We start from the raw sequence: 24,669 nt of genomic DNA, 5'->3' as shown, positions 1-24,669 counted from the left end.
AGTATTGCAGATCATTAGCTCTAAGGCTATAAAGCAGTCTGTTTTGAATTGTTCAGTGATACTGTTATTGTTTCAAATTAAAGAATTGGTTTTTTTTCCCACAATCAGACATTCATTTATATCAGACTAAATATACTTTTACAACAAATGCAAAAACAAGGGAGGAGACAACAACACTTCAAATACTGGCATGGTTAATAGACTATTATTTGTCTGTTAAGACCTTCAGCAGGATCTACTTTTGTGTTATTTTCAGAGAGATGTTGCCTACTTTGTGTTTTGTTTGCTTGTGTCCCTGTATGTGATATTCTGGTTCTATTACTGGCTGATAGCTGCCAATGACAAACTAATCATCAACGAGTAAGTATATATACAATGCTTGTAGCTAGCTGACCCACTACTACTAATCTAGGGTACAAATCTCCTTGAAGCATTCTCACAGTGACTGTCACAAATTGACAATGAACCAGTATATTGCAATTCAGATAAAAAATATTGTACTGTGCTAAGGAAGCCTTGTACCAGATTTTCTCAGTCAGGGGTATAAATTAGTTGTTAGCCCATGATGACTGATTCTTAAGCTGGATGAGTCCATCTTCCGTGACATTCCCAGAGCTTGCGAGCTGCAACAGATCATTCTGTCTAGTATGCATGAGGTAGGAAACAAATTAAATTACTTATTTATGGTATGCTGAGTTGGCATAACCTGTGCATTATCTAGGCAACAGTTATGGTGCCCTATGTATAGATTCTAGCGTGTATTACAGGCCTGGGATTTTTCAGGACTGGTCCTGATTTCAGACTATTGACTGCCAGAATTTCCCTAAATAACTCTATTGAAAATGGAGATTTCAGGCTTGAGAATATAGATTTTCAGGATTTTTTTTTTTTTTTTGACTGATATTATTTCCATGATCGCAGGGATAAATGACAAAAGTTAAGAAAATTGAAGTGGCTGGAATAGTACACAGGTCTGTAGATGAATGGGTCAGTTCCCTAGATTTTAAATAGTGAATCTAGTCAAAACAACTACTCTGTATCTATGTTCAGTTATTGCTTCTTGAAAACCTTTTTTCTCTTATAAATGTTCTTTGTTAATTACTAGGTTTACAGATTCATGAATTCAGTATTTTTTTTGAAAAAATGTTCCAAGCTGAAATATGCTGATTGTTGCATATATTGTGATATGTACTGAAATAAGCTGCCAGTTACAGTCCATTTATTCACAGCACTACATACAATCTTGTGTACACAAAGTGTGAATGCTTACTTGTACACCATAATTGTCAGTAGGATTAAATTTTATAGGGCACTAACATTTTAGTTAGAAATTACATGAAAGTTTTCCTGAAATATTTAGAAAAACAAGGATATAAATCTGTGAAGGTGTAGGGATTAGAAGGTATGGGGATTAGAAATACAACAGCTGTCTGTTTATATCCCCATGAACAAAGTTTGAAGGGGGTATATAGGAGTCGTCTAATAGATGGTCATTCTGTCAGTCTGTCCATTGCTGAAATATTGTGGTGCATATTTCTTCCACACTGTTAAGTGATTCGACTGACACCTCAACTTCATACACATGGTCACCATAAAGTGTTGATGTTCTTGGCTTATTTTTTCAGGGTCAGTCAAAGCATTGCACATTTAAGAACTCTTTATTTCTTCTAACAAAGTAGTATTGCCAGGAGTATTTAAAACTTTCAGTGATAGCTCTAATTATAGATGCTGAATTTATAATGTTTTTCCTTTTATTTACAGGAATATGTATGCTAAGACACAAAGTAGATTCAACTGGTTTCTGCTAGCACTTGTGATATTTACTGTTTTGTTTTCCTATGTTGTTTTACTGTTGGTAAGTATTTCAATGTTAATGTTTGATTTATTATGCTCCCTGAAGGGGAAGCATATAGTGGCCTCTTTATCTGTCCGTCTGTCAGTCCCGCATTTCTTGTCCGGAGTATTTCTCAGCAACCACTGGTTGGAATTTAGTCATACTTCATAGGAAATGTCGCTATCAAAAGGAGATGCGCATAAATATTGTCTTCATGTTCCGGTGCGATGATTTTTCACAGAGTTATTGCCCATTGATTATTCAACAGTAGTACACTATAGTACAATGGACAGTTCCAGTTTTTGTCCCTCCCTCTATTGTTATTCTATTCATACCAAGGTCTAATTCTCACAAGTGGTATCATAAACAAAAATCATGGTCTGTTGTGTAAACTAGGTCAATCATATTTGACAGTCCCGATTGGACAGTCTGTTTTATGTAAACATTTATGATTGAAAGTTTTGGATGTGTCCATTCTTGTTCAGAGTATTTCTCTGCAACCACTGCCTGGAATTCAACAAAAGTTCATAGAAGTCTTCACTCTCAAGAGGAGGTGCTCAAATTTTCTTCATTATTCGTGGAGGGAGTTATCAATGAGATATTGCCCTTTTATCATTCAGCAGCAGTAAACTATATGTACCCAGTCAGTAAATTCCACTTTGTTCTATTAATATGCAAATTTGGGGGAGCACCCATCAGTTTTACAGATATTTCTTGTTTTGTTTTGTTAGGAATTAAGGACTTATATTGTAAATAAAGTATAATTCTGTCACATAAAGGTTTTAATAGTGTTTAATGAATGTAGTTAACAACTGCAGGAACATGATTCATGACATTCTGCCAATCCTTAAGTACTATTTTACAGCATTTGGTAGTTAGTGGTTGAAAATGACTGTTCATAACAAAAGGATGGTCAACATTCAAGATGCTGAATCTACATTTTAGTCATAATATGCGGGAATTCAGAAAATGACAAATCTATGACCCAATCAGAAAAATGACAAACCCCAGTTAGTGTAGGATTATTTTTTAAAAAGCAAACATTCAAAGAATATGCAATTTCTGCATCTTTTATTATAGTCTTGAATAAGGGGATTCAGAGACAAAATTGCAGTTTCTGCTTACATTTTCAGTGTTGCTTTTTACGCACCGTTTTGATAAAATCTAAATCACTTCTCCTGATAAATCTGTGTAGGTTTGTCATCCTCGATAGAGATCACTAATTAACTAGTTAGCCTATGTCCTGTCCTTATTGATGTTTAGTCAAATAACATTTTATTTTTCAGTTGCTCAGCCTGTGCCATATTATACAAGGTCATCAACTTTACACACACCCTGTACACCTTATTGTAATGCTGATTATATTATTGGCATGTATAGCAGCAACTATTGCCCTGCAGGAATTATGGGAGGAGGAATGGTCTGTGATAGCTCTATCTCTCCAGGTAGGATAATAACACCCTGCTAAATGTCTATAATGAACTTGCACATCTTCCAATTTGGACAGTACAATTAACTGTTAAAAGGGGTGCTTACCAAAAAGATACTGACTAAATGGCAAACAGTGTAGATCTTGATCAGACTGCACAGATGTGCAGGCTGATCATGATCTACACTGGTCGTAACGGCAGGATCAATCGTTTCTAGCATGATAATGGTTAACATACACTACACCCAACGTTAATCCTGCAAGTAGACTTAACTTTAGACATACTGCTTGCATGTTGCGAACACGATGAACTTCTTTTATTGTGCTTTTAACAGCAGAGGTCATATCAGGACAGGCCAGATGGGATTTAAACTTGTTTCCTTCTGTTTGAAGTCTGACATATTAACCATTACACCATGACCAGAGGGCTTTTACATGTAGGGCTAAATTCTGAGGCTTGTCTTAAACCTCAAATTATAAATGGTTTTAAATATTTCAGAGGGTAGTAGAAGAACAGTAGCTCAAGCTTAAATTGAAATTCATGCAGAAATTTTTATTGGCCATTGACTTTTATCATTAACATAGGATATTGTACAATTTTTTTAACTTATGGTAAATATATTATACATTCACATATCGTGTAGATCCATCAGAATCAAATATTAAAAGGGAGAAATGGATATAGGTATATATATAAATTCTGAAATGAAATCAACATGAAAATATGTAGATTATAGAAGACAGTGTGTGTGTCAGACTGGAGTATAAATATTCAGGATTGGCTTGCGAAGTCTAATCATGTGTGTTGTTTGGCTTGTGAAGTCTAATCACATTTCTAACAATGTGTGTTGTTTGGCTTGTGAAGTCTAATCACATTTCTTACAATGTGTCTTGTTGATGATGAACCTTGTTTTGTCATAGTCATATTAACACGTCCTTTCCCTAATACCACACAGTCAGTTTTAATATTGCTTAGTCTTTGATTCACTAGTGGTGTGTCCCCATTCTTCTCTCTAAATACATATATGATTATCATTAGCTCGACTATACGAAGTATATGGAGAGCTATCCTACTCAACCTGGCGTCAGCTTCCTTCCGCGTCCCCACCTTGGTTAAAGTTTTTTTTACACTTTCTCTTTTTTCTCCTTATCTCTGTAATTACTTGATGGATTAGTTTCAAACTTAAAATAGTTATTCCTCACTATCACCCACATCATATGGCACAAGGTCCATAACTCTCACACCAATATTTCATGAATTATCCCCCCTTTTTACTTAGAATTTCAGGTTAAAGTTTTGATGCACTTTCACTCTATCTCAGTTATTACTGAATGGATTTGATTCAAACTGAAAGTAGTTGTTCCACATCATCTCCCACATCATATGACACAAGGTCCATAACTCTGGTACCAATATTTAATGAATAATCCCCCACTTTTACTTAGAATTTCAGGTTAAAGTTTTGATGCACTTTCACTCTATCTCAGTTATTACTAAACTGATTTGATTCAAACTTAAAATAGTTGTTTAACATCATCACTCACATCATATGACACAAGAGCCATAACTCTTGCACCAATATTTGATGAATTATCTCCCCTTTTTACTTAGAGTTTTGGTGCACTTACACTCTATCTCAGTTTTTTTTATTACTAAATAGATTTGATTCAAACTTAAAATAGTTGTTCCAACATATCACCCACGTCATATGACACAAGGTGCATAACTCTGGCACCAATTTTTCATGAATTATGCACACTTTTACTTAGAATTTATGGTTAATTTTGATGAATTTTCACTATATCTTAGTAATTACTGCTAAATGGATTTGATTAAAACTTGAAGTAGTTGTTCCACATTATCACCCACATCATATGATACAAGGTGTATAACTCTTGCACCAATATTTTATGAATTACACCCCCTTTTTGCTTAGAAATATACTTATTTAGTGTTTTGATACACTTTATCTTTATCTCTCTTATAACTTAATATTTTTGACACAGACTCAAGCTATTGTGCAATATCTTCATCCACCATTGGAGTCATTAAAAACTCCAGTGACAGCTCCAGCTTCCTCAGATGTGCCCAGTTTCACTATCCAGCATCGAAATAGTCGATCACGCTGTCTCCTGTGACAGCTCTGATCAGTAACTTGAGAACCACTTGACCCAGAATGTTGAAACTTCATAGGATGATTGGTCATGCAAAGTAGATGGCCCCTATTGATTTTTGGGTCACTCTATTAAAGGTCAAGGTCACAGGGGCTTGAACGTGGAAAACCATTTCCGGTCAGTAACTTGAGAACCACTTGACCCAGAATGTTGAAACTTCATAGGATGTTTGATCATGCAGAGTAGATGACCACTATCAATTTTTGGGTCACTCTGTTAAAGGTCAAGGTCACAGGGGCCTGAATATTTAAAACCGTTTCTGGTCAGTAACTTTAGAGCCACTTGACCCAGAATGTTGAAACTTCATAGGATGATTGGTCATGCAGAGTAGATGACCACTATCGAATTTGGGGTCACTCTGTTAAAGGTCAAGGTCACAGGGGCCTGAATATGGAAAACCATTTCCAACCAATAACTTGAGAACCACTTTACCCAGAATGTTGAAACTTCATAGGATGATTGAACATGCAGAGTAGATGACCCCCATTGATTGTTGAGTCACTCTGTTAAAGGTCAAGGTCACAGGGGCCTGGTCATGTAAAATCATTTCCGGACAGTAACTTGAGAACCACCTGACCCAGAATGTTGAAACTTCATAGGATGATTGGACATACAGAGTAGATGACCTCTGTTGATTGTGGGATCAGTCTATTAAAGGTCAAGGTTACAGCGGACAGAAAATGGTCAATAACTTGAGAACCATTTGACCTAGAACCTTCAAACATCATAGGGTGATGGGACTTACAGAGTAGATGCATGGCCCCTACTGATTTTGGGTTCACTCCATCAAAGGTCAAGGTCACAGGGGGCTGAACATAGAAAACTGTTTCCAATCAATAATTTGAGAACCACTTGACCCAGAATGTTGAAACTTAATAGGATGATTGGACATGCAGAGTACCGTAGATGACTTCTATTGATTTTGGGGTCACTTGGTCAAAGGTCAAGGTAACAGGAGCCTGAACAATAACTTGAGAACCACTAGGCCTAGAATGTTGAAACTTAGTGGGATGACTGGACATGCCAAGTAGATGATCCCTTTTGCAGCCAACCATCAATGTCTCTTTGACTTTCGCTCCTGTCCCCTATTGACTTCTTGCCTGTACGACTATGCATTGTCTCTGAATCCCTTGCCCCACACCTCAGTGGGTTCAAGTTATGCTTGGGTTGTCATGTAGGGAAGTTATTCAGGTTAGTGAGTCTACCTAGTTGCCTGCCTGTACCTAAAATAATTCTATTAGGAGCACCAGTATCTTCCACCAGCTTTCAAGCTGGAAAGTCACCATAATTATGAGCTGAACTGTTTCAGTGAGGTGTAAATCCCCAAAAAAAAACATTGCAATCTGGCTGGTATATATATTAGCACAGACTACTGAGAAATCTTTTAAATTGTTGACATTAAATTTCATTGTGTTTGGCTTTTCTTAAACATATATGATTTTTTTTGGATTAAAAAATTACAAAAAAATAGTCCCCACAGATAATAATGAGGTTAGTTAATGAGGTTAGAGTAATTGCACTTTCTTTTTAATTCAGATCACAACTAGGAAACCGGATGTAGTGACTCACCTTCATTTCTGTTTAGCTCATGAAGTAATATAATAAATGTAACTCTACTGAATTATTCACAATTTCAGGTGTTTGGTCCATTTTTACAACTTGGTGCTGTTGGTTTTATGACACTACTGTCATGGGTGATTGCAAGTAAATGGTTTAAACTTATAAAATTAGGTAAGTTGTATAGAACAGAAAAGGGTTTTCTTGCAAAAAAATTTTGGTCATTTACCTCAAATGTCTTGATTGATTTGGTAGCTTCAGTTCAGAGAATGACTTAATTGTTTCATATGATAAAGTAGTTCCATCACAGGGCTTTTAGCTCATCTGAGCACAAAGTGCTCAGATTGAGCTGTTCTGATTGCTCACCATCCGGTGTCCATTAGAGTTGGGGCGATTTCGTCGATGCATCGGTGAATCATGAATTTTGCTTTAACGATACAGTATCGTGATACAATGCCTGGGTATCGATACAGGACGATATTCGATCACATGTGTTATGCAACATACAACTGTCATTGTTGCCATTTTGGTAAAGGGAAACTACTCTCCACGCTTTTTGTCTACACTAAAATCTAAGATTGCCATTACGTTCCGTAAAAGGTCGAGTGGTTTATACTGTCTAAAACTAGTTTCATAAAAAATTAATGAAATATAAAAAAAATCACAAATATTTTGATGAATAAATAAAGATCAAGTATTATCTTTAACCGAGATCAAACTGTGAATAACAAAACTGACACAAATTGACATGCTAATTGCCGATCAAAAACAACATCCATTATTGAAAGGAGGAAGTCAGTTTGCAACAATCTTATTTGATTAGGTAGTCAATGGGTGATAACTAGATTACTGAATAACAAATTGGATATTATAATCATTATTTTGTTTGCTTTAAACATTATATGTGTGGTGTGCCGTTTACAATTTATAGCATTTTTTTTTAATTACTGTCGAGGCCTAGTAAAAAAAAATGCAGAAATTGTAAGTATTAAACAACTGTGATGATAGAAAAGAAACTTAACACAGTTACTTTATCAAGAATTAAAATTCTAACATTCGTTTTTCATATAATTATGTTACCAGTTTTCACGACTGTGATTTTCGGAGATTTCTATCATTTCCAACAAGAGTTTCAAGTACACTCTTAATGATAAGTCAATAAAAAAAGGCTGCATTCAAGAAAAATATGTCAACTGTTGCAAAAGCAGCTCTTAGTTTGGAGCATTTTTTCGAGAATAAAACTTAAGTGTCAAACCCCACCCACTTTTAGGCAATTTTAAAAAGTGATCTGCTTAAGAAATTTCTTCAGAACCTTGTTTATAAATGGCAAACAATTATAAAAGTGATAAGTTAACAAAACTTGATATCTTTAAATAGATTTTGAAAGGATTGAAAGATTTATAAATAAATAATTTCTCGAGTGCTAGATCTATATGAATACTTTGGTAGTCCAACAAGAACATCAATGCTATGCGCTTGCTGTTGACTTGTTGGCCTTATAATTTTATTGTTTCTGAAAATGAATTGGCTCAGAGAATAAATACCCAGTGTGATGCCTAAATAATTCTGTTTATGATTGGCAGAACTCATGAAGCAGAGTAAATAATTAACAGAATTCAGGTTTGTGTCAGTAAAGTTGAAAAGAATGTTTGTATTTAATCATGCAAAATTCCCCCCTTGTATGGACTCTCAGCCCCAGTCCAAAAAAGCAAGAGAGCTCTGATGCTTTAAGTTTGTAAACTCAGTTCAAAACTGCATTCATTTAATATGTGTAAGTATCGTGATACTTATCGCGATACAACCAAAAGTATCATGATAATATCGCGATACATTTTTAACATTTTTAGGGGCGATACCCAACTCTAGTGTCCATCCAATGTCTGTCTGTCCACTCTTTTCTTCAAACAAAATCTCTTCTGAAATCATTGAATGGAAGTTGATGAAATTTGGCCTGGATGGTCCTCTTTCAAAGTTGTTCAAACGATGCTGCTTGGTTGCACAAAGGGGCTACCAGAGCTTAAAATAGAAAAATCTTCTAACAACATCTAAAATGCTGGTCCAATTTTAAAAAAAATTCATCAGATTGTCCTTATGTAACCTTCTGTCAAAGTTGTTCAAATTATTTTGATTCCTGGAAAAACATAGCCACCAGCAGACGTGGCCACTTTTCCCTATACAATTATGTATTTAGTAGAAACTTTAAAAATCTTCTTGAATGAAACTGCTGGCCTGATTTTAAAATGATTTCACACAAATTGTCCTCGTATGATCCCTTACCAAGATTGGTTAAATTATTCAGATTCTGCAAAAAACATGGCTGCCAGAGGGCGTGGTCACTTTTCCCTATAATTATGTATATAGTGGAAACTTTTAGAAGTTTTTTTATGAAACTGCTTGGCTGATTTTTAAAGGGCCTTGTGTGACTCTACCAGAATTGTTCAGATTGTTTTGTTTCATCAAAAACATGGCCTCCAGGGGGTGTGGCCACTTTTTCCCTGTATGTATGTATGTATTGAAAACTTTAAAAATATTCTTGTCAGAAAGAGCAGGCCCAGTTTTAAAATGATACTACACAATTGTTTCTTGGATGACCCTTTACAAAGATTGTAGAAATGATTCTGTTTCACAAAAAACATTGCCACCAGGGGATGTGGTCACTTTACCCCTTATTTATGTAGTGGAAACTTTAAAAATCTTCATGTTTGATATTGTCATATCACTTCATTTCCCCAATGTCTCGCCCTACATCAGTGCCCCTCCCCACCCCTCCCCCCAAAAAGAAAAACAAAAACCACACACATTACCTGCATGTATTTATTTAGTATAAACTTTTAACTGTCTAAGCAAGCAACTAGGGCCATCATGCCCTCTTGTTTACATTATATAACAGAGGCCAATATTTGGCTTCTTCCCAATTTGAAAATCAGGTGAAATTTACCAATTTGAAGCACTGAATTTCGCAAAAAGGTAAAGAGTTTCCCAAATTTGCTGAAATATTGAATGAAATTTGAATGAAATATTGAGCTCAGACAAACTAGTCAGTTTCTTTTGATTGTGTCGATGATAGGCGCAAATTGTTCCAATTAATGGCTTGAGCAAATCATTCCTAATAGCGGCATGATCTAATATAAGGCCCTAATACTGTTGCGTGTCTGATTTTTTCGTATTTGAGGGACTCGAAATACAGCCCTTACTATATCATAGTTTGCCGTGAACACTTGTTGCAATAATACTGCAAATATCAGGTGAACATGCCGCAAACAATTTTGATGAAATAGATGCATTTGTGGTGGGATGTTAGTTTGAGGTTCAGTTTTTACATGCAAATTAGATTTACTGCAAACAAGCTGCTGCAAACTTCCTGTAAACAAGTAGCTGTGGACTTACCACGAACAAGCTGCTGCAAACTTCCTATAAACAAGTAGCTGTGGACTTACCACGAACAAGTTGCTGCAGACAACATGCGAACATGCCACAAACAAACTAAGAGCCATGACTACCAAGCAAACCCTAACCCAGAAATAGCCCACAAAATAGCTTGTACAGAAATAGTAATTGTAATATATAAATAATAGGAATTAGGAATATAAATTTATTCTAAAAAATTCTTCATGTGAGGAAGCCATCCAGCTGGCTTACGGAAGGTCGGTGGTTCTACCCAGGTGCCCGCTCGTGATGAAATGATGCACAGAGGGGCACCTGGGGTCTTCCTCCACGATCAAAGCTGGAATGTCGCCATATGACCTTAATTGTGTCGGTGCGACGTTAAACCCAACAAAAAAAAAAAATATTCTAAAAGAACAAGCATTGAGGCTGTAACAAATTCATATTGCCAGTGTTTGAACTTTTTCATGTCATGGTACATCTTACTTGGTATGTTTTGAATTTTAAAGATAAGGTAGCTTGCACAAAGACACAGTTCAGTTGCATTTTGTGTTGCTAGGATCAAGATCATTGTACTTAAAAATATATACATGTAATGCTTTTTATCCCCCGCCGATGAAATAGGGAGGGGGTATTGAAATGGCGTTGTCCGTCCGTCCGCAGCCATTTCTCAGTAACTAGCAGGTAGAATTTCATGAAATTTGAAATAAACATGAACTAACATACTGCGATGATGCCCGTCAAATTTTTTTTTTTTTGATTCGTCAATTTCCCTTAGAGTTATTACCCTTGATTAAATGAAAAATGCCCAGAAATGTCCGTCCGCAGCCATTTCTCAATAACTATCAGGTAGAATTTCATAAAACTTGAAATAAACATGCACCAACATACTGTGATGATGCCCGTCAAGTTTGTTTTTTTTTGGATGGGTCAATTTCCCTTAGGGCCATTTCTCAGTAACAAGTTGGTAGAATTTCATGAAACTTGAAATAAATATGAACCAACATACTTCGATGATGCCTGTAATTTTTTTTTGTCAATTGGTCAATTTTCCTTAGAGTTAATGCCCTTTAATTGTTTAAAAATCTACAGATTTGTACAGAACAAACCAACCAATTGGTAGAATTTCATTAAACTTCTTTCATTCTTTTCCATAAACATTTATTATAAACATGTGAAGTTTTGTACCCACACCTGGTCACCTTGCCTTGGTCACCCTCCCCCGACAAAAAAAAACAACAACAAAAAACATTCCTTTCCTTTCTATTTATTTTTTTTTTTCAAACCTTCATGAAAATTTATTAGCATGCAAAGTTGTGCCATTCCCCCACCTCACTCTCCACTCAGTCTTGCCCACCACCCCGATCATGCATCCCCATTCCCAACCGGTTTTTTTTGTTTTTTTTCATTTTTAATTTTCCAACAATATCTATTATCAACATGTGAAATTTTGTACCCTCGCCCGGTCACCCCCAATGCCCTCCCCACCTACCCCTGCCAAAAAAAAGCATTCATTTTCTGTTAAAATGATTTTGACTAATGAAATTATTTGCTTCTGAGTAACATCCTTAACTTTTGCCAGATATATTTTTTTGCCATTCCTCACCTCAAGCCCTTTTGGCAGGGGATACCAATTCATCGAATTTGCTTGTTGCACAATAATTTCTATTAGAAATGAGGTAGTTTTACTTAAAATATGTAAACTTTTTCAGCTAAATAACAATTTACTATAATCATGTAATTGTAATAATGACAAGTTGTCAACTAAAAAAGATGGATTTTTTATGAAAAATCAGTGTGTTTGTAAATCTCATTATTCTTTTTCAGAATTGAAATTAGGAACTATGGTTGGATACTGTGTATTCATGCTGGCCCTGTATATATCTCCTTTATTTATAAACTCCCCTTGTGTGATACTCGAAGAGAATCTTCCTCATAAACCAAAAATGTTTGCACATAGAGGTGCACAATCGGTGAGTTTATATTTAATTTATATTACTGTATTATAATTTTGCAATTATTAGTATTTGTAGTTAATGTTTTCAAAGAATACATTTGGGGTATTTTTGTTTGTTGAAGAGTCAAAGAGATGAGAGGGTTTCCATGGTTGAATGGTCTTCCCTACCTCCAAGGTCAAGGTCACACTTAGAAGTCAAAAGTTAACATGGTCTGTTTCTTGTCCGGTCAGTAACTCTGCCATTCATCAAGGAATTTTAAAATTACTTGGCACAAATGTTCCCTATATTGAGTTGATGTGTCAAACGCAAGCCCAGACCCCTAGCTCCAAGGTCAAGGTTACCTTTTGAGAACTTTTGTTTGGTCTGGTCACAAAATGATCCATGCCTAAACTATTCTGGCATATTTCGTGCAGACAACTGTAGGGCAGGCTTCGGGGGCATTTGTCACTAATAGTGACAGCTCTTGTTTGTTTTGGAATTGTTTTTCAAAAACAAGATGGTGCTGTTTTGAAACAAAAAGTAAAAAAAGAAGTAAGACAAAGTCTTACCATCATCGTACGAGTATCATGTATAAGATGCAGTGAAAAAATACAGATTTCTGGAAAAATGCTTGTACCCATGCTTTGGCCGCAGAAGAAAAGGAATCTCAAAAACATGTAAATTTGTAAGGAAATGTTTGTAAGGAAATGTGATTTGGGCCATTGTTGCAGCACTCGTAATTTTAACAAAGTTGTGAAAAGGACTTATTAAAATCACGAGCTGAGATTGATTACTAAAATTGACAGTTATTTAATGTTTGTCCAAACTATCTCAAACTTCTCAACACCTTTTCGATCTCATCACTTTCTCGAACATCTCCTAATTATCAACTTGTGTGTTGCTGCAACTTGTAATTACGGTTGGTTTGATGTACTTGCAAAATGTGTGAAAACAACAACTTGGGAAAGATTTACACAGGTTTTGCTAAAAACTTAGATGAGTTATAGAAATGCGTTGTAAAATATATTTAAATGGAAAACAGCATTTCTTAAAAGCTTTTGTAGGAGCTCTTAGTTTGACATTTTATACAAATTACATTTAAGATGCCAGGTCCCAATGCTGGCTTTTACCTATGCCCAAGTCATAAGTAGTTACTCCCCTTGAATTCTCTTCAATGTAAAGGTACACGGTGTAAACAAAGGTTGATTTTCTTAATTTTTTGAGTTAGGGAAAAAATGTGGTCTTGTGCTATACCCATAGGTGGCAGCGGTCCTTCCTGACCAGAATCTTGTTAAAAAAAGGTGTTGCCTATACTCGTACAATGACGGTATTTTGTCACTGGCCAAATAAGGCAAACTTTATTATACAACTTGATTTTGACATTTATTTAAGGTAAAGATAGGATAAAATTAACATCATTGGTCTATTTATTTCATTTTGCCCTAATGATAGATACTATATTAATCAAGTGCCTGTGAGAATAAAATATACATTGTTAGAAAGTTTGTTAGTATTATAAATCTTTTTGTATGTTTTCATGATCATTCCTTCAGTTTACTTAAGAAATCATCCTAGTTACACATGGATGGTATTAGTTTTTCACATAAATGAATGCAGATGTTTATGAAAAAGACAACAGTGTTTGTAGTATTTTTTCAGGTGCTCTTTTTGACTGTCATGACTTTAATTTCTAATTATGTCTCCCACCACACAGTGGTGTGGGAGACATATTGATTAACTCCTGTCAGTGTGTGTGTGTATGTCTGTCTGTCTGTCACAAATCTTGTCCGCACTCTAAGCCGAGCATTTCTCATCCGATCTTCACCAAACTTGAAAAATGTGTTTGCCAGTAAGTCCTCAGCCAAGTTCGATAACTAGCCAAATCGGCCCAGGCACTTCGGAATTATGGCCATTGAAACTTGTTTTTTGATAATCAAAGCACTGAAAGTCTGATAAGGCAGTTGAGGTCTTGGTGCATGGTTGACTCATATACTACTATTCAGATGATTAGGCAGTTATGGGAGACATTTGCTTTTCTCAAAAGCAGCTCTAGTTTATTTTTGTTTTAGTTGGCTCCAGAAAATACTGTGATAGCGTTTGATCTTGCGGCTCAATATGGGGCATATGGTATTGAAACTGATGTACAAATTAGGTAAGTGGAATTCAAGGCTTTATGCTCAACAGAGCACAAAGCAATAGAAGTTAAGATTTCTCAAACCGGAGCAGAAAGAACATAACCTCAAGAGCTTCAATTCTGTCCTGAATGATATTTATTTAGGTGGTGATTAAATATTATTGGATTTAATCAAGTTTTAAAGAGTTTAACAACAGTAATGCTATATACCCTTTAAGGGTTAACTGTGTATGAAACCAACTGTGTCTGTTTTTTGTTAGACTCTTTAAATTACTAATTTAATAGGGTTGCTTTCTTAAAGCAGTCTCGTTCCTTGTTCTTGATTAATTTTGTTGTCTTATGTCCCTTCTATTCAAAAGATAGTGTTGCCTCTGTACGTATAAGCCCATGTTTATGTTTATGTGTGTATTTGAAAACAGTGTTCTGCCTAGTACTTTTTCAAAATGTCTTGGGACATATGACAAGCATAACAAGGTGATGTGTTGCTTGCAAGACTCAAACCACCAACTTTGTGGTCATCGTTAAAGATTGAAGGTCATTTCTTTGTCCTGTTAGTACATGTTTTATGCATGGATGGATACTCAGATAATTTGGCATGAACATTCACCATAATTTTTACAATGTGTCACATACAAAAAGCAGACCCCTATCTCACAGGTCAAGGTCATGTTCAGATGGATAGATATTCAGATAACTTAGCAAAACCGTTTCTGTAAAAAGACATTTGTCACATATTAAATTTAGACCCCCAAGCTCAGAAGTGATGGTCGCACTGAGAGGTCTTATGTTTCAGATGATTAGCTTGACTTGAGATCTGACATGCAGTGCACAGGTTTATTAACCACGCTTACCATTATCATAAAGTTTTGCTCCTTGTTCGAATTAGCAATATTTGGTTCTGTTTTCGTATGTAAGCTTGTATCTTGGTAACCAGTTATAGGATTGGATTGAAACTTAAAGCTCTTTCTCACTGGGATGATATGACACGAAGTGCACAAAAAATCTGTTTTGCTTTTTCACAAAGTTATACCCATTCTTTAACTTAGCAAATTTAGCGTTATCTATTATCTCCTTAAGCATTATAAGAGGGGAAAGTTCTACCACTCAAAATTATTGCCTCATTCATACTTGTTTATGTTACTTTTTATGATTTTAACATTTTTTTGTGACAAGGCTTTTGAATAGTCAAAAATTGCTGTCTAGCGACAGCTTTTGTTAGCTCACCTGTCACGAAGTGACAGGGTGAGCTTTTTTGATCGCGCAGCGTCCGTCGTCCGTGGGTAAACTTTTCCTTGTGACATCTCTAGAGGTCACAGTTTTCATGGGATCTTTATGAAAATGGGTCAGAATGTTCATCTTGGTAAATTCTAGGTCATGTTCGAAACTGGGTCACGTGCGGCCAAAAAGTAGGTCAGTAGGTCTAAAAATAGAAAAACCTTGTGACCACTCTAGAGGCCATAATTTTCAATGGATCTTCATGAAAATTGGTCAGAATGTTCACCTTGATGATTTCTAGGTCAAGTTCGTAACTGGGTCATGTGTGGCCAATAACTAGGTCAGTAGGTCTAAAAATAGAAAAACCTTGTGACCACTCTAGAGGCCATAATTTTCAATTGATCTTCATGAAAGTGGTCAGAATGTTCACCTTGATGATATCTAGGTTAAGTTCGAATCTGGGTCACGTGCGGCCAATAACTAGGTCAGTAGGTCTAAAAATAGAAAAACCTTGTGACCACTAGAGGCCATAATTTTCAATGGATCTTCATTAAAATTGGTCAGAATGTTCACCTTGATGATATCTAGGTTAATTTCAAAACTGGGTCACGTTCGGCAAAAAACTAGGTCAGTAGGTCTAAAAATAGAAAAACCTTGTGACCTCTCTAGAGGCGATATTTTTCAATGGATCTTCTGAAAATTGGTCAGAAATTCACCTTGATGATATCTAGGTAAGTTCGAAACTGGAACTGCGATCAAACAGGTCAGTCGTAAAGTTGCCTTGTGACCTCTCTAGAGTCACATTTTTCATAAGTATCTTTATGAAAATTGGTCAGAACGTTCACTTGATGATATCTAGGTCAAGTTCGAAACTGGGTAAATGCCGTAAAACGTGCGTCTAGGTCCGTAAATGACACCTTGTGACCCTCTAGAGGCATGTTTTTCAAGGATCTTATGAAAAGTTGGTCAGAATGTTCACCTTGATGATATCTAGGTCAAGTTCGAAACTGGGTCACATGCCTCAAAAACTAGGTCAGTAGGTCTAAAATCAGAAAACCTTGTGACCTCTCTAGAGGCCATATATTTCACAAGATCTTCATGAAAATTGGTCAGAATGTTCACCTTGATGATATCTAGGTCAAGTTCGAAACTGGGTCACATGCCATCAAAAACTAGGTCAGTAGGTCTAAAATCAGAAAAACCTTGTGACCTCTCTAGAGGCCATATATTTCACAAGATCTTCATGAAAATTGGTCAGAATGTTCACCTTGATGATATCTAGGTTAAGTTCGAAACTGGGTCACGTGCCATCAAAAACTAGGTCATTAGGTAAAATAATAGAAAAACCTTGTGACCTCTCTAAAGGCCATATTTTTCATGGGATCTGTATGAAAGTTGGTCTGAATGTTCATCTTGATGATATCTAGATCAAGTTCGAAACTGGGTCACGTGCAGTCAAAAACTAGGTCAGTAGGTCTAAAAATAGAAAAACCTTGTGACCTCTCTAGAGGCCATATGTTTCATGAGATCTTCATGAAAATTGGTCAGAATGTTCACCTTGATGATATCTAGGTCAAGTTCGAAATTGGGTCATGTGCCTTCAAAAACTAGGTCAGTAGGTCAAGTAATAGAAAAACCTTGCGACCTCTCTAGAGGCCCTATTTTTCATGGGATCTGTATGAAAATTGGTCTGAATGTTCACCTTGATGATATCTAGGTCAAGTTCGAAAGTGGGTCACGTGCCCTCAAAAACTAGGTCAGTAGGTCAAATAATAGAAAAACCATGTGACCTCGCTAAAGGCCATATTTTTCATGGGATCTGTATGAAAGTTGGTCTGAATGTTTATCTTGATGATATCTAGGTCAGTTTCGAAACAGGGTCATGTGCCTTAAAAAATTAGGTCAGTAGGTCAAATAATAAAAAAAACTTGTGACCTCTCTAGAGGCCATACTTTTCATGGGATCTGTATGAAAGTTGGTCTGAATGTTCATCTTGATGATATCTAGGTCAAGTTTGAAACTGGGTCAACTTCGGTCAAAACTAGGTCAGTAGGTCTAAAAATAGAAAAACCTTGTGACCTCTCTAGAGGCCGTACCCTTGAATGGATCTTCATGAAAATTGGTCAGAATGTTCACCTTGATGATATCTAGGTCAAGTTTGAAACTGGGTCACGTGCCTTAAAAAACTAGGTCAGTAGGTCAAATAATAAAAAAACCTTGTGACCTCTCTAGAGGCCATGCTTTTCATGGGATCTGTATGAAAGTTGGTCTGAATGTTCATCTTGATGATATCTAGGTCAATTTTTGAAACTGGGTCAACTGCGGTCAAAAACTAGGTCAGTAGGTCTAAAATTAGAAAAATCTTTTGACCTCTCTAGAGGCCATGTTTTTCAATGGATCTTCATGAAAATTGATCTGAATGTTCACCTTGATGATATCTAGGTCAAGTTTCGAAACTGGGTCATGTGCGGTCGAAAACTAGGCCAGTAGGTATAAAAATAGAAAAACCTTGTGACCTCTCTAGAGGCCATATTTTTCATGAGATCTTCATGAAGGTTAGTGAGAATGTTCACCTTGATGATATCTAGATAAAATTCAAAACAGGGTCATTCACCTTCAAAAACTAGGTCAATAGGTCAAATAATAGAAAAACCTTGTGACCTCTCTAGAGACCATATTTTTCAATGGATCTTCATGAAAATTGGTCAGAATTTTTATCTTGATAATATCTAGGTCAAGTTCAAAACTGGGTCACATGAGCTCTAAAACTAGGTCGCTATGTCAAATAATAGAAAAAACGACGTCATACTCAAAACTGGGTCATGTGGGAAGAGGTGAGCGATTCAGGACCATCATGGTCCTCTTGTTTTTGTAATACAGTCTGTAACTTCTTTATACACTGATGAATGTTCAAATAGCTCAGCATAAACATTCAATATAACAAGGCAGTATGTCCTTTACAAGACAAAGAGCCCTTACTCAGAAATCAGTGTGACAGGGTTCAGTCTTAATTTTGTATTGCTAATACACCTTTGAAACACAGGGCCATCATAGCAAACTTGTTCTTATATTGCTTTCTCATGGATGTTTCAAGCTATCCTATCTAGTGTGTTACAGAGGCTAAATGGCTTTTAGTCTAAGCACCTAGCATCAAAAATGTTTTACTCTATTTGAAAGTAATTAACTTAAAATTAAATTGAATAAAGTGAAATTCTTATGAGTTTTTATTACAAGAGCATCTTTTTTTTTTTGGAATGTCTTGGCTTTCTTAACTGAAAATATTGCTGAAGACGTTGTGAATTTTCAGTATATAATTTTGAGCCTGTTTGGTGACCAACTTTCGAACATTTTTCCAGGTTTCAGTTCTTAGACAATTTATATGTTTCTGGTGATCACATGGGCAGTTTCTATGATTACTCATTAATTAACTGAACAAGGACACAAACTAATTATCAGAAATTCAACACATTTCATTTTATAACATACCTGCAGATTGATTTAGTGTTTGAAAAATAATACTTTTGTTTTTCCTATTCTGGAGAAATAAAGTCAGTATTCACTAAAAAAACCAGGAAGAATCAGGCCCCTTGTTCACAAAACATTTTTCGGTCTCAGCTGAGTTTGAGTTTGAAATTTTAATATCGATTTTGCTAAAACTTCAAGGTTAAATTCCAAAAGAGACTGACCATTTATACTGAATAGTCACATGAAAATAGTTATTGACTTAAAATTTAGTTTTAATCATGCTATTACCGGTAGATATAAAAGACAAATAAAGTTTCATTATCAAACTCAGCTGAGACTGAAAATGTTTTGTGAACACGAGGCCTGGAAAGCAAAAGTTGATTCGTGGTATGTTTTGATTAGATAGTCACTAAGAATCTTGAAGAATTAAGTAGATAAGTTAATAAGGATTTTTTTGTGATCAAGTGGGTAAAGTAAATACTAAAACTGATTTTTGTTACAGTTTGGATGGAATGTTGTTTATTATGCATGACAGTACATTACATCGAACCACTAATGTGGAGGAGGTATATCCAGATCTTGTTTATCAACATTCCCCAAACTTCAATATGTCACAACTAGAGGAACTTAATGCTGGCGACTGGTTTCTTAAGGTAGGTATTTCGATACTTAATTGTGATGTAAAAGAAATTTTTTTTTTCTTGAGAAAACAGCGGTCAAGATTTTCTAGTCAAGGAACTTAGTTTGTTGTAAACTAGATCCTTTATTTTGTGCATGATAACTAAGATATTGTCAAGTATTGTTGGAAACTTCATTTAGGACATAATCTTTTCAGTGAGGAAGTCATCCATTTGACTTAACAGAAGTTCAGTAGTTCTATCATAGGGCCTGCTGTGCTTTACAAAATGTGTGATCTTCCTCTTCCATTAAAAGCTGAAAGACTTGAGTTAAGACGGTTTGACTTTAAACTCAATAAAACTTGTATGAAGAAGTGCGTAGTGAGAGAGAAGTATGTGTAGTGAAAAAGATAGAAAGATATATTATTATTGCTTTTATTAATAAATTAATTACAGCATTTCATTCTCTTCTTATTTTCAGGCTGACCAAACTGGCAATGTTAAAAGTCTTTCAGATGAACAGAAATCTGTTTACAGAAATCAAAAAATTCCAACATTCCTGAAGATATTAGAGTTGTGTATAAAACATAATTTGGCTATGATGTTTGATATATATATGCCACCAAGTTCACACCCATATTACAATGATACTTACCCTACTGTAACAGATATTGTTAGTATGTCAGGGATTAATAAATCAACGGTATGTTCAATTTCTGCCTATTTGAAATTTTTTACTCATTGTTAATTTTTTGCTGTTGGTAAGTGATTGTTGCTATGGAGATGCTAATTTTCTATTTTTAGCTCGACTATTCGAAGAATAGTCTAGATATTCTACTCACCCTGGCATCGGCGTCGGCGTCACACCTTGGTTAAGTTTTTGCATGCAAGTACATACAGCCGTCAATTAAAGGCATATAGCTTTGAAACTTATCTTTTCTTTTTCTAGGTCAATTACCAACCTCTCTGGGTCAAGTCCCATAACTCTGACATGTATTTTGAGCAAATTATGCCCCCTTTTGGACTTAGAAAATTTTGGTTGAAGTTTTACATGCAAGTTACTATCTCAAAAACTAGTGCAGATATTGATTTGAAACTTCACATGTGTCTTCGGGATTATAAAACTAGTTGATAGCAGCAAGTCCCATAACTCTGACCTTCATTTTGGCCAAATTATGCCCCCTTTTGGACTTAGAAAATTCTGGTTAAAGTTTTGCGTGCAAGTACATACAGCTATTTCTAAAAGGCATATAGATTTGAAACTTATTTTTTCTTTTTCTAGATCAATTACCAACCTCACTGGGTCAAGTTCCATAGCTCTGACATGTTTTTTGAGCAAATTATGCCCCCCTTTTAGATTTAGAAAATTTTGGTTAATGTTTTACATGCAAGTTATTATCTCCAAAACTAATGCAGATATTGATTTGAAACTTCACATGTGTCTTTGGGGTTATAAAACTAGTTGATAGCAGCAAGTCCCATAACTCTGACCTTCATTTTGGCCAAATTATGCCCCCTTTTGGACTTAGCAAAGTCTGGTTAAAGTTTTGCGTGCAAGTACATACAGCTATTACTAAAAGGCATATAGATTTGAAACTTATTTCTTTTTCTAGATCAATTACTAACCTCACTGGATCAAGTTCCATAACTCTGGCATGTATTTTGGCCAAATTATGCCCCCTTTTGGACTTGGAAAATTCTGGTTAAAGTTTTACATGCGAGTTTCTATCTCCAAAACTAATGCAGATATTGAATTGAAACTTCACATGTGCCTTAGGGGTTATAAAACTAGTTGATAGCAGCAAGTCCCATAACTGATATGCATTTTGGTCAAATTATTCCCCCTTTTGAACTTAAAACTCTTTTGATATTTAACCTTTTTAGGTAATATTTTCCTGCCTCTGGGACAATATTTCGAATAGTCAAGCTTGGCTGTCTTACGGACAGCTCTTGTTTATGTGGAAGTTATACGTAGATGCAAAATACTGCCGTATGTCATACTCATAACATTTGTATATTGTTATACGCCCAAAGGGACGTGTTATGTTATGATGCCGGTGTCCATCTGTCCGTCTGTTAACAATGTCATGTCCACTCTGTAACTCTTGAATCCCATGAAGGATTTTCGTTCACCACAGACGAAGTGCCAGGCGCATATTTTGGATGGCTCGCTTTAAGGTCAAGGTTCCAGGGGTCAAAGGTCATATGACTTTGTTTCGTGTCTGCTTTGTGACTTGAACTGCTTGAAGCATTTTAAAGAAACTTGGCACAAATGTTCACCACATCAAGACAACTTGCAGAGTGCATGTTTCGGATGGCTCACTTCAAGGTCAAGGTCACACTTAGGGGTCAAATGTCTTAACTTTGGGCGTACTTTGCTCCGCATTGCGGTGCTCTTGTTTATGATGTGTTTATACTTCTACAAGTTTATAGAGCTATCTTAAGCTGTTTGAAGCACATACCAAGTTTTGTTACAATCTATGCCAGTTCAGCCATAACAGAGAATTTAGCATTTGGAGTGTTAAGGTTGCAGACTGGTAATGACAACACTATTATATATGTATGCAGACTTGGTCTGAATGTCTGCCTGTTTAAAATCTAGCATAAATTTGTAGCCAGGTCACTTTAGAAAAAAACTAGGTAATTAGGTCAAATCATAGAAAAACTTTACATTTTAGAGGCCACTTTTTCAACTTGATCATCATAAATCTTTTATCAGAATGTTTGTCTTTATGAAATCTTGGTCAAATTCAAAAGTGGGGTGCCTGAGTTAAAAAGCCATGTCACTAGGTCAGTTCCTTGAAAAATTAAAGATTTAATGATCTACATTATATATATAAAAAACATGGTCAGAATGTTTGTCTGTGAAGTCTAGGCCAAATGAGATACTAGGTTATCTGGGGTAAGAACTGTATACAATTTTATCATGCATTTTTATTTGGCAATTGTCATACATTGTTGACATCAGTCTTGTTTCATTTACGAGTTCCTGTCTAGGGGTGAATATCCATTTTTAGCTCACCTGAGCATAAAGTGATCGCTCACCGTTCGGCGTCCACCTGCCCGGCGTCCGGCCACACTTTCCTTTAAACAAGATCTCCTCTGAAACCAATTGGTGAAAGTTGATGAAACTTGTCCTGGATGTTCCGTAAGTGGTCCTCTTCCAAATTTGTTCAGATGGTTCTGCTTGGTTGCACATAGGGGCCACCAGGGCTAATAATAGAAAAATCTTTAAACAACATCTCTTAAACCACCGGTCCGATTTTTAAAAAAATTCACACAATTGGTCCTTGGTCCTCCAAGTTTGTTAATCCCCCGCCACAAGTGGTGGGGGGTTATAGGAATGGTCTCCGTCCATCCTTCCGTCCGTAACACTCGTGTCCGCTCCATATCTCCTAAACCCCTTGAAGGATTTTCATGAAACTTGGGTCAAATGATCACCTCATCAAGACGATGTGCAGAACTTAGGAGTCAGCCTTGTCGGCTCAAGGTCAAGGTCACAGCTCAAGGTCAAAGGTTTGAGCCTTCCATTTTGTGTCCGCTCTATATCTCCTAAACCCCTTGAAGGAATTTTATAAAACTTGGGTCAAATAATCAACTCATCAAGACGATGTGCAGAACCCATTAGTCAGCCATACCGGCTCAAGGTCAAGGTCAAAACTTAGGGTGAAAGGTTTGAGCCTTCCCTTTTGTGTCCGCTCTATATCTCCTAAACCCCTTGAAGGATTTTCATCAAACTTTGGTCAAATGATCAACTCATCAAGGCGATGTGCAGAACTTATGAAGTCAGTCATGCCGGCTCAAGGTCAAGGCCACAACTGAAGGTCAAAGGTTTGAGCCTTCCATTTTGTGCCTTCTCTTTATCTCCTAATTCCCTTGAAGGATTCATATGAAACTTTGGACAAATGATCACTTCATCAAGGCAATATGCAGAACTCATGAGTCAGCCATGCTGGCTCAAGGTCAAGGTCACAACTCAAGGTCAAAGGTTTTAGCTTTCCATTTGGTGTCCGCTCTATATCTCCTGAACCCCTTGAAAGAATTTTATAAAACTTGGTTCAAATGATCACCTCATCAAAACAATGTGTAGAACTTATGAGTTAGCCATGCCGGCTCAAGGTCAAGGTAACAAACAACTTAGGGTCAAAGGTTTGAGCCTTCCATTTTGTGTTCACTCTGTATCTCCTAAACCCCTTGAAGCCCCTTGAAGGATTTTCATCAAACTTGGGTCAAATGATCACCTCATCAAGAACGCATGAGTCACCCATGTCAACTCAAGGTCAAGGTCACAACTCAAGGTCAAAGGTTTGAGCTCTGTATCTCCTTAACCCCTTGAAGGATTTTCATGAAACCTTGGTCAAATGATCACCTCATCAAGACGTTGTGCAGAATTCATGAGTCAGCCATGTCAGTTCAAGGTTAAGGTCACAGCTAAAGGTCAATGGTTTACCCTTTCACTATCCATTGCAGTGGCGAGGGATTTAGCTGTCTTTCAGACTGCCTTGTTCTAATTATTCCGATTCGTCAAAAAAGCTGGCCGTCAGTAGGCATTGTCACTTTTCCCTATATGTACATAGTGGAATATTTCAAAATCTTCTTGTATGAAACTGCTAGCCTGATTTTGAAATAAATTCACACAAATGGTCCTTGTGTGATCCTCTACCAAGACTGTTCAAATTATTTTATTTGTCAAAAAAAACATGGCGGCCAGTGGGTGTGGCCATTTTTCCCCTATATTTATGTATTGGAAACTTATAAAATATTATTGTCAGAAACAGCAGGTCCAATTTTAAAATAATTTTGCACAAGTGTTTCTCGTGACCCTTTACAAAGCTTATACAAATTATTCTGTTTCATCAAAAAGCATTGCCACTAGGAGGTGTGGTCACTTTACCCCTTCTTTATGTGGTGGAAACTTATAA

At 36.2% G+C, this 24,669-nt stretch overlaps 1 protein-coding gene across 2 annotated transcripts in view; it reads left to right on the top strand.

Annotated features, from left to right (window-relative positions):
- The window catches only part of LOC123555754 (glycerophosphodiester phosphodiesterase domain-containing protein 5-like), a 56,164-nt gene that overhangs the window by 9,047 nt on the left and 22,448 nt on the right, over positions 1 to 24,669 (top strand). For both annotated transcript variants that reach the window (XM_053548585.1, XM_053548584.1), the window contains exons 3-10: positions 257 to 360; positions 1,762 to 1,855; positions 3,121 to 3,279; positions 7,076 to 7,169; positions 12,207 to 12,352; positions 14,386 to 14,468; positions 19,633 to 19,783; positions 20,229 to 20,450. In XM_053548585.1, coding sequence (XP_053404560.1) covers positions 257 to 360; positions 1,762 to 1,855; positions 3,121 to 3,279; positions 7,076 to 7,169; positions 12,207 to 12,352; positions 14,386 to 14,468; positions 19,633 to 19,783; positions 20,229 to 20,450 — 1,053 coding nt within the window. The remainder of the gene's footprint in view (positions 1 to 256; positions 361 to 1,761; positions 1,856 to 3,120; positions 3,280 to 7,075; positions 7,170 to 12,206; positions 12,353 to 14,385; positions 14,469 to 19,632; positions 19,784 to 20,228; positions 20,451 to 24,669) is intronic.

The sequence above is a fragment of the Mercenaria mercenaria genome, chromosome 7 (genome assembly GCF_021730395.1).
Source record: "Mercenaria mercenaria strain notata chromosome 7, MADL_Memer_1, whole genome shotgun sequence".
NCBI classification, from domain to species: domain Eukaryota; kingdom Metazoa; phylum Mollusca; class Bivalvia; order Venerida; family Veneridae; genus Mercenaria; species Mercenaria mercenaria.
The sequence above is the reverse complement of the archived record's forward strand: the minus strand, read 5'-3'. Positions and strand labels throughout refer to the sequence as shown.